We start from the raw sequence: 12,705 nt of genomic DNA, 5'->3' as shown, positions 1-12,705 counted from the left end.
TCCCAAAATGCAAGCCATTGTTCTTCCCCACCGCTAAATTCAGGTATCTTAATTTCTGGGAGTTTAGGGGGAGGGAGAGGATTAACGGGAGCCAGAGGAGGCAAAACGGGCCGTTTATTTCTATCTCTAGTGTCAATCTCGCTCATAGTTTGCTGAGTAGCAGCAATAGCTTTCCTTACACAACTGGTTATTGCTCTATAACTTCTACATAACTTGTCATAGTCGCTGTCCTGTAAAATAATCGTCACATTCTGTGACCAACAATCTTCAAAACGTCGTAGTCCCTCAGTAAGACAACGTTCATACATTACAAGAGTCGATTTTGGTGTATCGGTATCACCAATGCAGCTACCTGACTCATCGAGCAAATCTTGCAAGGAAATAATTTCCCCTTCAATAACTACCTTAATCTTGGACTCCATTATCTCGTTAATGAATCAATAACAAACTTGAACAATATCAGAAAATATATGGCAAATTATCTAACCCTGATTCAAATATAACATGCACTAAATGCTAGACAATTTGACCACATGCTCTTAAATACATCTGGTCACGAAACCTAAGTTCAAAAAATGGTAACGAAATTCAACAAAATTTCTTCACAGAGTAATTAACGAACAAATAATGTTCCATAAAACAGATTACTTGGCAAAACACTCCAAGTAATTCAATACCTTACCCTGCTCACCAAATAACTTTGGACACGTGCCAGCTATACTAGAATGACTTTGACGCCGACCATCAACCACGTGAACTTTATCGCAATTTATCTTTAACATCCAAAAAAAAAATCTTTGTGAATCGTTATGGCATCCGGTTTGTTCGAAGGACCAGAAAATGTGGTGAAATACTGGGGAATTTACAACCACCTTAATTAACCTTTTTACCTGTAAAACCTCGTGCACCAACTTCGCACGAGGCCAAGTTACATAACTGAGAAACACACTTACGTAAAAGACATCTGCCGTTTACTTTACCTTTGATTCAAAACTATATTTCCTGCACCAATTCTTTTGGGGGTGATGCCACACGGGTTCACAAAGACTCAATTAAAAAGTTTGACATATATTTAATATTTAAAGCACACAAACAAAAATCATCAGAGTTACGTTAAAGAGCGAACATTAACATTAACACAAATGAAAAAAATTTACGTTAATTGATAAAAATTAAACAAATATCAAACGGGGTTACAGAGTATTCTTATAAGAACATTGCTGCAATGATGCGATGGTTCACGAGGTGATGATGGCGGATTCAGGAGAGTATCTTCTGATTACTTGCCTTTAGGAGTCAACTGCTCAAAGAGACCTAAATTCACCTTTCAACCCTGGAAGAAAACTCAGGAGGAGTATATTGCATAGCACAGTTGTCAGATCTACAAAATTATAGGGTTACGTAACATAACATCAATTTAAAGATAAACATCAAGTGCTCTAATCGTAACCCAACATACACAAAAAAAAGGGGTTTCGTCCAGAAGGCAAGTTTAAATTACTGGCATGTGCCCTTACAATAATCAAACAACATATATAATCTCCACAGGAAGAAGTTTGACAACAATGGGATGTTACGTCATTTTATCTGATCTAGATGGATAAAATTTGCAAGAAAGTTAGCTTATTACTTTAAATATTATTATACTAATTCATACAAACTCATTGATATAGTTGATATAATAAAACTACTTCTGTGGAGTAAAATAATCACATTTTAAACATATATTCATAGAAACTGGGAAATACATTAGAAAACGAACACTCTTAAAACTAAGAATACTTTTATTCAAGGGGAATAAATGTCAATTTTTGACAATTGTCATAGCAAACACTAAATTGGTTATTTGTGGAAATTTCGATATTTAGATGGATGGTGCATCCAATCGTGGTGCAGTTGCCTTTAGTGAACTGTTGGAATCATATCAATTGGTTAATAGCGTTAATTCTAAAACCATTTTGACTGGGTATACTTTGAATAATATTGTATTAGTTAATATTGTTAAATTCACTATTTTTCCAGTGCATGAGTTTAAAACTTTTGTATCATCCTTATGAAAAAATATTGCCAAGGAAAATAAGCTACAGATATAAATCTAATTTTTGGGCTCAAGCCATGACGTCCTGATGGAAGGTTCCTTCGGTAGCTTCCTTGGGTATATTTAACTACAAGGATATTCCCAGAGAATTAAACCACAGGTTATCACAGAATTCTAACTTCTGGTGTGAGTACCCTAAAGGTTTCCCTCTAGGATATCGTATATCAACAGGGGACGCATGTATTAACACGCCACATAGCTATCTGCACCCCATATAGAGTTAACACTTCGATATGGAAAGGTGGAGAATAACTGGGGAGCCGTTCCACAGTTACACTCATCCGTGGCTGCTTTTGGTACTCGAAACGTAAACAAACGGGCGCCATTGCTAAATGACGTCACGTCCGTCCTCATCCTGATGCCAGCTCCTTGCTAATCTCCATGATACAGCAGGACAGGGCGGGGCCTGAAAGGCTGGACTAGAATAGACGGGAGGGTCCATCAGGATGTCATGGCTATCTCACCCAAAAATAGATTTTTCGCTTCGCTCAAAATCCGTTTTTTGGGCTCAAGCCATGACGTCCTGATGGAAGTGTACCAGAGAATTAATGTATCGTGGAATTTTTCCCCTTTTTTAAAGTAAGTGCCAAGGGCTCCGAATAGAGGTATGTAATGTGACCTCGGTAGAGGTTCCGTGGGGATCCAGCTTTCTGCCCCCCTGGCAGAGAAGTCCCGGCGGATTATACCAAAATCCGGAGTGGTCATTGAAGGGCTACTCACCCTGCGGAGAGTTCGTGCAGGACTCGGAGACAAGACAGAAGGTTAATATTCAGGTAGGAATATTCTCAAGTATAGACAAGTGATAATTAATCACTATACTCCATGGATTAGAGATCAATCTGGTCTCGAAGGCAGGACGAAGGTAAGTATTCAAGTAGGAATATTACACAGCATGAGTGAGTATATAATACAGATAATTTATATTATTCTTCTCATTCCAAAGGAAAGGGGTAAATGAAACTATGACAATCATGTATTTCATAATGGTAATAGGAGCTGAGAGAGACGCACATGTAATAAAATAGACATTTTATTTCATAAACTGCAGGTTATAGTAATAATAATTGCAATAAAAGGTGTAAAGTTAATTTACAATAATAAGAATAATGTACATAGAAAATAAAAGACTTCGATCTTGAATCTGAAAGAAATTTCACTTTTAGAAACGCAAGTTCCGGAGGAACATCAGTCTTTTTCAAAGAAAAAACACATCATGCCCTAGGGCATGTGGCACTCATGTGAAGTCTATGACATTTCACCTTGATAAGAACAGTCTATTAGAAACACTAAGTGTCCATGAAATCACTATGTATCACACAAGGGTCAACACAGGCACCTGTAGAGTTAAAGTCCCAAGTAACTCGCTGTTCTATGCAGAGTTAAACGGCAGGTTTCATAACACTACCTGCGGCTACCACAAAATGTTTAACTTCATGCACTTGTTTTGCGTAGTGCTTGAAGAGAACGCGCGACGATTTCCACCCTGTGAAGCTCTTAAGGCTTTCGAAATCCATACTCTGGAAGAAATTCAGAGAAGACGCGACTTTTCTAGGATCATGACCTGCGGGTGTACTGTCAGGATCCGCTCTGCGAATGAAGTAGGTGATTTTCGCTCTTAGTTGTTTCAGTGACAGGTTGCTACCCGATGTCTCTCCTTTGAAGAGTTGACCTCCAACGAAGTCTGAAGTTCTTCGAAGATAGACCTTGAGACTCTCCACTGGACATAGAGAGACATCTTCCTTCATGGGGCAGATTCTCCAGGGGCCCCATCTCTTGGTGGGTAATTCATTTTTTTTTTGTGAGAAACGTCGGATCAGGGAAGAGGGTAAGTTCTCCTGTATCTGTGAACAGGATATGACCCTCGTCTCTTGATAATGCCACTATTTCGCTGACTCGGGCTCCCGAGGCGAGAGCAAAAAGGAAGATAACTTTTTGAGTCAGGTCCTTGAGAGGGCACGAATCGTTGTCCAGGTTAGAGGCAAAATGGAGCACCTTGTCCAGGGACCAGGAGATAGGTTTTGGCGGAGGTGCTGGGCGTAGTCTAGCGCATGCCTTTGGTAGTTTATTGAAGATATCGCTGGACAGATCAATCTGGAAAGCGTACAATAGTGGTCTAGTCAAAGCCGATTTGCAGGTGGAAATTGTGTTGGCTGCTAAGCCTTGTCCATGAAGGTGAATGAAGAAGGACATGCAAAAATCAATGGTGATTTCCGTAGGATTTTTTGCTTTGACGAACGAGACCCACTTTCTCCAGGAAGATTCGTATTGCCGTCGTGTGGATTCGGTCTTGTATTCCTCGAGGAAGTCTAGACTTTTCTTCGAGATCCCAAACCTTTTCTTTGCGGCTAGGGAGAGGAAATCATGAGATGAAGGTCCCTGACTTTCAGTGATGAAGCGAACACAGTCGACTTCTGTACTTGCTGAGAGAGAACTGGGCCCGGGAGGGGGATCAGCGTGGGCTGCAGCTCCAGGACCAGGGGGTACCAATTGCTTCGGGGCCACTTGGGAGCCACTAGGGCCGCTGTCCCTTTGAAGGTTCTCAGTTTGGAGAGGACTTTCAGCAGAAGGTTGGGGGGAGGGAACAGGTATATCCTGGACCATCTGTTCCAATCCAGTGACATGGCGTCCACTGCTTCTGCCTTGGGGTCCTCGTACGGGGCCACATATCGAGGAAGTTGATTGTTGTCGCTCGTTGCGAAGAGATCGATCTGAAGTTCCGGTACTTGGCGAGAGATGAAGGAGAAGGATCTTGCGTCTAGAGACCATTCCGACTCTATTGGGCTTGTCCGTGATAGAGCGTCCACCGTCACGTTGCGGAATCCTTGTAGGTGAACTGCAGACAGGTGCCATTTCTTCTTTTCTGCCAGACGGAAGATTGGAAGAAGTACCTGATTTATCTGGGGCGATCTCGAGCCCTGACGATTGAGATATCTGACTACCATCGAGTTGTCCAGAGTCAGACGGATGTGGATCGAGGGAGGCAGAGAGAGTTTCTTCAGGGTGAGAAGGACCGCCATGGCCTCCAAGATGTTGATGTGAAACGTCTTGAATAGGGGAGACCATGTTCCTTGAACCTGTCGTTGGTGGGAGTGACCTCCCCAACCCTCCAGTGAAGCGTCCGTGTGGATGTTGAGCGATGGAGGCGGGTGTTGAAGAGGAATGGACCTTTTCAGGGCCTTTGCTTCCGACCACGGCTTTAATAGTAAGCGAAGTCTGTTTGGGAGCCGTCTCTTGAGGTCTCTTCGAGCGATGGATGCAGAGCGTCTCCAGACTCCCGCGGAATCCTTTAGCAGTGCGCGAAGCACTGGGTTTGTCACAGAGGTGAACTGTAGAGCGCCTAGAACTTGTTCCTGCTGTCGTCTTGAGATCCATTTGGGTTTCAGCAGTTTTCTGACAGACCCTGCTATTTCCTTCCTTTTCTTCTGCGGGATGGAAAGGCGGTGTGACTGATGATCCCAATGGATTCCCAACCATTGGAACTTCTGAGCTGGAGAGAGGCGAGATTTCTCGGCGTTTATCCTGAATCCCAGATATTCTAGGAACTGGGTGACTTTGTTGCAGGATCTTACACAATCTTCGGGCGATGTCGCCCAGACCAGCCAGTCGTCTAGGTAAGCCATCACTTGGACGCCGCGAAGGCGGAGCTGTTGGACGATGGCGTCTGCCAGCTTGGTGAAGATCCGTGGGGCCACGTTGAGCCCGAAGGGCATGGCCCTGAAGGCGTAACTTTTCCTTTGGAGTCGAAATCCTAGGTAGGAGGAAGCGTGGTGGTTCATTGGAACGTGCCAGTAGGCATCCGCCAGGTCTATGGAGACCGTGTAGGCCCCTTGAGGCAGAAGGGTCCTTATTTGTTGAAGAGTCAGCATCTTGAACTTGTTGTTCGCAATGAACTTGATGAGGGGGGATAAGTCTAGAATGACTCTGAGTTTGTCTGAGTCCTTCTTGGGAACGCAAAATAGTCTCCCTTGGAACCTGGTTGACTTTAACCTCCTGATCACCTTCTTGTTCAAGAGTTCTAGGACTTATTCTTCCAGGAGGGGGGTTGACTGTTGGAAGAATTGCTGGAAGGCTGGGGGTTGTTATGTCCAGCTCCAGCCTAGTCCCTTCTTGAGGATGCTGTGTGCCCAGGGATCGAAGGTCCAACGATCCTGGAATTGGCGGAGTCCTCCTCCCACCGGAAGCACTTCATTGCTTCTGGTTTCCCGAGGGTTTGCCACATCGGTCGCTAGCTCCCCTTCTTCCTCTGCCTCTGGAGGGGCGGCGAGACGAATCTCTGCCGGAACCTCTGTTTGAGCCCCTACCTCTGGTACGAAAGGTAGTAGTATGCTGCTCAAATACAGGTGTGAAGACCGGTGACTGCGATACCACCGGCTGGGTGACCAGCTGAAAGGTCTGCTGTGGATGAGCTGCCACTTGGGGAGTAGCGGAACCCGGAAACTGCCGTCTCTGTTGACGTTGCTGGGGTTTCTGTTTCAGGGGTTTCCTCTTAGGTTGAGAGCCATCGTCCTGAGAGGATTTCCTTTTCTTCGACATGCCCCACTTATGGAGAAGGTTCCTGTTCTCCGTGGCGGCCTTGTCAGCAATCTCTTTCACCAAGGAAGAGGGAAAGAGGTATTTACCCCAGATATTGGAGGAAATCAGCCTCCGGGGTTCGTGTTTTACCGTCGCGTTGGCAAACACGAATTCCCGACAGGCTCTGCGAGCCCTAGTGAAGCTGTACAGGTCCTTCATTACGGTTGCCAAATGCGTTTTGGCTAGGACCATGTAGAAGTCCGGGATTCTAGTGTCTCCGGCCATAACTTCGAGCTGTACCTGGAGGGACAGTGATGCGGCAAGCCTCTCCTTCGTATCCTGTTCCCTACGAAGGAGGTGATCATTGAGCTTTGGAAGGTCCTCATTAAACTGACGACCGGCAACGTCGGGCTCTAACTTCCCCACTGTGAATGTTGACTGGACGTCTTTCCAGTGTCTATCATCAGGGGGAACAGTAAGGGAGAAGGGTCTGCACTCCTCCAGTAGAGGGCAAGGTTTCCCTTCTTCCACTGCTTTCAATACCGCAGTGAAGGCCTTTTCTATAAAGGGGAATGTCGCATTGTTCGGCGCAACGAAGGTTGGGTGCTTTTTGCTAAGCGCCGGCATCTTGGAGTTGGTGAAACCCCTACTCTTCACCGCATTGGCTAGCATAGCCTGGGCCTTCGCGAGATCGAACACGATTACTTCCTTTGGTTCGGTCTCTTCTTTTGAGGCTGGTTTGGACCTGAGCCGGACGTAACAGTCCGGATAAGCCTTGAAATTCGGGAAGAATTCCACTTCTTCCAACACGATCGAGCCGACCTTCTCACTGATGAAGATCTTGCCAGTGGTGATCGGCATGTGCTCAGCATACCTCCATGGGTTAGTATCCGAGCAAGCAGGGAGGTCCTTAACCGAAATCCGTTTCGGTTGTTTGAAACTTCCTAAGTTAGACCTGAATAGCTTGTGGGTCTCGCGAAGTTTTCTTTCCATGAGGGCTTCAAGCATCCTGAAGACCTCCTGAGTGCCTGATGGGAGAGGGTCCGGGGTGGCAGAAGTCGAAGGAACAGGTTCCTCGGCCGGTGCAGGAGTCGGTGCGGGGTTAGGAGTGGGAGCGACCTCATGCTCCGAATCAGGGTATGCCACCTGATCTTCCTCATAGTCAAGCTCCTCGCCCATGAGGTTCCTCTCCGTCCCTTCCGACACTTCCGACATACGTTCCGCGTTGTCAGAATCTAAGCGGCACTCATGCATGGACTGGGCCATGACGATATCAGGTTCCACCACTATCTGGACGGTGGGAATCTGATCAATGGGGACCACAGAGTCTTTAGATGCCTTTGGAAACCGCAAGGCCCTCAAATCTTCGGTGGCGAGATACGGTCCGGTGGCTTTCTTCTGGAAGCCACGCACCCACTTGCGTAGCTTCTCTCGAGCGTTGTCCCTTGCCTCCGCTGAAGGAGGATCATCGAACGCTTCGACCAGACGACTCTTGCAGACTGTACAGTGCTGCGGGTCCCAGAATTTCAGGTCGCCTTTCTTGGCGGCGCAGGGGGCGTGGGTCCGGCACGCCTTGTGCCCGTAGAAGTCTAGGCGCTTCACTCCACAGAAGTTGCTTTCGCACTTCATATACTCGTCCTGTAAAAGAAAGAGATCATGAGTACATGGAAGGCATAAGAATGACTTACATTACTCTAAAATTAAGATTAATTAATCAAAATTTTTAAAACATTAAATAATTTATAAGTATTATAATGTCTGAGAGTAGAGAGGGGAAAAGGAAGTAGATAGACACATACTTGTGAATTCCGCCCAGTCGGTTACCGTAACCTTATCATTAGACAATTTCTTTTGTGGCCGAAGGTCACAAAACGGAAATCCATGTGGATAAACCGTGGTGGGTAGAAGCTAAGCCTCTAACAGAAATTGCCTGTGAGGTGTATCAGGGGCTGAGACCACTCAGTTCCCTGGGGTAGAAGGGTAATAGGAGACCCCGTATTAGATATAGGTTCTGGCAATCGGCCGTACTAAGACACACAGAGTATGCTGGAATATTGTAATGTGCAAGCAGACAGCACAGCCACAGATTTGGATGGTAAGACAATACCTAGGCCTATATATAAAAGTGGCTAAGCCATCTGGCTGCAGTGTGATGACTGTCGACATGTTGTCGGCAGGTATGAGAAGGGGTGCATGTCCCTTGACGTCTCTGGAGGGTGCCGGCAGACCGATGGCACGCCGGAGGCCGATCCAGCAGGGTGGAAGGCATCAAGACAGACACATTGAGTATCTAAGCATAATACCATCGTGGCGACCGCCGGCACAGCGGCGGATCACCGGCAGGAGGCGATGGCTCCGGCAGCCGAAGGCTGACGGCCTGGTGAGCTTGGATCAGTTCATAAAATAATTATGTATATGGTAGTATACCTAGACCGCCGGCAATCAATGCCGGCACGCCGGTGGCCGGCCCCGAAGGTCGGCCAGCTGTTACTAGGTAAAGGGAGGGGTGGGACATCTGCTGTATGCAGACGGAAGGCGGCAGCCTCCGGCACACGGAAGGCTGACGACTTAAAGGAGGGGAGGAATCTTATGAAAGAGTGTCACCAGAGGTAAGGTGGTATCGCTGGCAGTAGAGGCGGCAAGGGACCGGCATCAGGATAGAAGGAGAGACAGGTAATTGGAGGGGTAAGACCACATACCCCTCCGGCATCCATCCAGAGAGAATGCACTCATGAAAGGAGTAGGTACTCCTAGCATCCAGCGGCAGGGGGCCGGCAGTCGGCCGGGTGCCTGGGGTAACCCAAGGGAGGGTTAGAGTGCACTCAAGAGTGGGAACCCCCTGCTGGCCGGACCGCTGCCGGTGGCTACCCCCATAGAACGTTATGAAGGTTATATGTACCAGAGCGGCCAGCTCAGCAGGGGAACAAGTTAGCCCTACCACTCCACCCCAGGGGAGGAGCTGTAGGACTAAGGACAGATGTGTATAGGCAAGCCTACACCAAAGGGATAGGTGGGGAGGGAGAAGAAGAGGGGTCTTTCATAGTGGAGGCTCTGTACAAGAACGGCCACCAAGGATAGGGAGAACGCTCCCTAGCCTAGGTTAGGTAACCAGAATGAGATTGGTACAGGAGTACCGTCTCAAACTATGAAAGTACAGAACTAGCCCCCCCCCCCCCCAAAAAAAAACCTAACCTAGATAAGGAGAGTTAATTCCTGGGCTAGGTAGGCTGAAAGACACATCGCAAGTTGCAGGAAGGGATGAGTAACCCAACCAGATGCAACTGTGGAAGGACAGAGCCGTTCCTTATTTCTCGGTCGCAACCCTAAGGGGGGATCATTCCCTTAGGGTAGACTGAGAAGCGATAAATACTCTGATTGTAGACAAGATTCCCCTATATAGAGGGGGAAGCAAGGCCACACAGAGGGAATGCCCGCAGGCAGAGGATTAGGGAGCATATAGGGGTTCCTACATTTAGGTTAGGCTGGAAAGGAACGCAATCAAACCGATCCCCTATATGGTCCCTGAAGGCGAAAACACTTACATCACAGTTAATAGTATGTTAAATAATGCCACAATCTTCATAACTTAACCTAGGATCACTGGTATATATCATGCATGAACACAAGTGCTAGGCTATCTAGCCTAGGGGCTAAGCTAGCGATCTAGTATGGGGTCGAACGACGACCGAGTAGTTGAGCGTTAAAACACGATATACGTAATTCCTAAATATGAAGACCAAATAACTAACAATATCAATTAGTTAAGAGGCTGGATAAAGCTGTTCTGGCTAGCTAAATAAGGCATGCAAAAGAACAGCGACGCCATAAAATGGCGCGCCCGGGAGCGGCACAGCTCTGCCACAAAACACAATATTTTACGAAAAGTAGAAGTTACTTTACGGCTAGTGCTTATTTAAACAATACTGGGACCTGGTACTCAACTTTCCAGAAGAAGGCGAGGCTGAAGGTAAAGACATAACGGCGATGTAAGTCGATGAAAATCGCACAAGAGGAAATCCGACTAAAGCAAGGCGCTACAAGCAGAAGGATGAGGACGGACGTGACGTCATTTAGCAATGGCGCCCGTTTGTTTACATTTCGAGTACCAAAAGCAGCCACGGATGAGTGTAACTGTGGAACGGCTCCCCAGTTATTCTCCACCTTTCCATATCGAAGTGTTAACTCTATATGGGGTGCAGATAGCTATGGGGCGTGTTAATACATACGTCCCCTGTTGATATACGATATCCTAGAGGGAAACCTTTAGGGTACTCGCACCAGAAGTTAGAATTCTGTGATAACCTGTGGTTTAATTCTCTGGGAATATCCTTGTAGTTAAATATACCCAAGGAAGCTACCGAAGGAACCTTCCATCAGGACGTCATGGCTTGAGCCCAAAAATTAGATTTATATCTGTAGCCTATTTTCCTTGGCAATATTTTTTCATAAGGATGATACAAAAGTTTTAAACTCATGCACTGGAAAAATAGTGAACTTAACAATATTGACTAATACAAGATTATTCAAAGTATACCCAGTCAAAATGGTTTTAGAATCAACGCTATTAACCAATTGATATGATTCCAACAGTTCACTAAAGGCAACTGCACCACGATTGGATGCACCATCCATCTAAATATCGAAATTTCCACAAATAACCAATTTAGTGTTTGCTATGACAATTGTCAAAAATTGACATTTATTCCCCTTGAATAAAAGTATTCTTAGTTTTAAGAGTGTTCGTTTTCTAATGTATTTCTCAGTTTCTATGAATATATGTTTAAAATGTGATTATTTTACTCCACAGAAGTAGTTTTATTATATTAACTATATCAATGAGTTTGTATGAATTAGTATAATAATATTTAAAGTAATAAGCTAACTTTTTTGCAAATTTTATCCATCTAGATCAGATAAAATGACGTAACATCCCATTGTTGTCAAACTTCTTCCTGTGGAGATTATATATGTTGTTTGATTGTTGTAAGGGCACATGCCAGTAATTTAAACTTGTCTTCTGGACGAAACCCCTTTTTTTTGTGTATGTTGGGTTACGATTAGAGCACTTGATGTTTATCTTTAAATTGATGTTATGTTACGTAACCCTGTAATTTTGTAGATATGACAACTGTGCTATGCAATATACTCCTCCTGAGTTTTCTTCCAGGGTTGAAAGGTGAATCTAGGCCTCTTTGAGCAGTTGATTCTAAAAGGCAAGTAATCAGAAGATACTCTCCTGAATCCGCCATCATCACCTCGTGAACCATCGCATCATTGCAGCAATGTTCTTATAAGAATACTCCGTAACCCCGTTTGATATTTGTTTAATTTTTATCAAGTAACGTAAATTTTTTCATTTGTGTTAATGTTAATGTTCGCTCTTTTAACGTAACTCTGATGATTTTTGTTTGTGTGCTTTAAATATTAAATATATGTCAAACTTTTTAATTGAGTCTTTGTGAACCCGTGTGGCATCACCCCCAAAAGAATTGGGGCAGGAAATATAGTTTTGAATCAAAGGTAAAGTAAACGGCAGATGTCTTTTACGTAAGTGTGTTTCTCAGTTATGTAACTTGGCCTCGTGCGAAGTTGGTGCACGAGGTTTTACAGGTAAAAAGGTTAATTAAGGTGGTTGTAAATTCCCCAGTATTTCACCACATTTTCTGGTCCTTCGAACAAACCGGATGCCATAACGATTCACAAAGATTTTTTTTTTTGGATGTTAAAGATAAATTGCGATAAAGTTCACGTGGTTGATGGTCGGCGTCAAAGTCATTCTAGTATAGCTGGCACGTGTCCAAAGTTATTTGGTGAGCAGGGTAAGGTATTGAATTACTTGGAGTGTTTTGCCAAGTAATCTGTTTTATGGAACATTATTTGTTCGTTAATTACTCTGTGAAGAAATTTTGTTGAATTTCGTTGCCATTTTTTGAACTTAGGTTTCGTGACCAGATGTATTTAAGAGCATGTGGTCAAATTGTCTAGCATTTAGTGCATGTTATATTTGAATCAGGGTTAGATAATTTGCCATATATTTTCTGATATTGTTCAAGTTTGTTATTGATTCATTAACGAGATAATGGAGTCCAAGATTA

The 12,705-nt window shown here is 44.8% G+C and overlaps 1 protein-coding gene across 1 annotated transcript in view; it reads right to left on the bottom strand.

Moving 5' to 3' along the window:
- LOC137644294 (glucoside xylosyltransferase 1-like) overlaps positions 1 to 7,876 on the bottom strand; it is a 58,845-nt gene extending 50,969 nt beyond the window's left edge. Inside the window, exon 1 of the mRNA XM_068377285.1 lies at positions 7,828 to 7,876. Coding sequence (XP_068233386.1) covers positions 7,828 to 7,876 — 49 coding nt within the window. The remainder of the gene's footprint in view (positions 1 to 7,827) is intronic.
- Between the last annotated feature and the right edge of the window lie 4,829 nt (positions 7,877 to 12,705).

The sequence above is a fragment of the Palaemon carinicauda genome, chromosome 7 (assembly GCF_036898095.1).
Source record: "Palaemon carinicauda isolate YSFRI2023 chromosome 7, ASM3689809v2, whole genome shotgun sequence".
NCBI lineage: Eukaryota > Metazoa > Arthropoda > Malacostraca > Decapoda > Palaemonidae > Palaemon > Palaemon carinicauda.
This window is presented reverse-complemented; position numbering and strand designations above follow the sequence as displayed.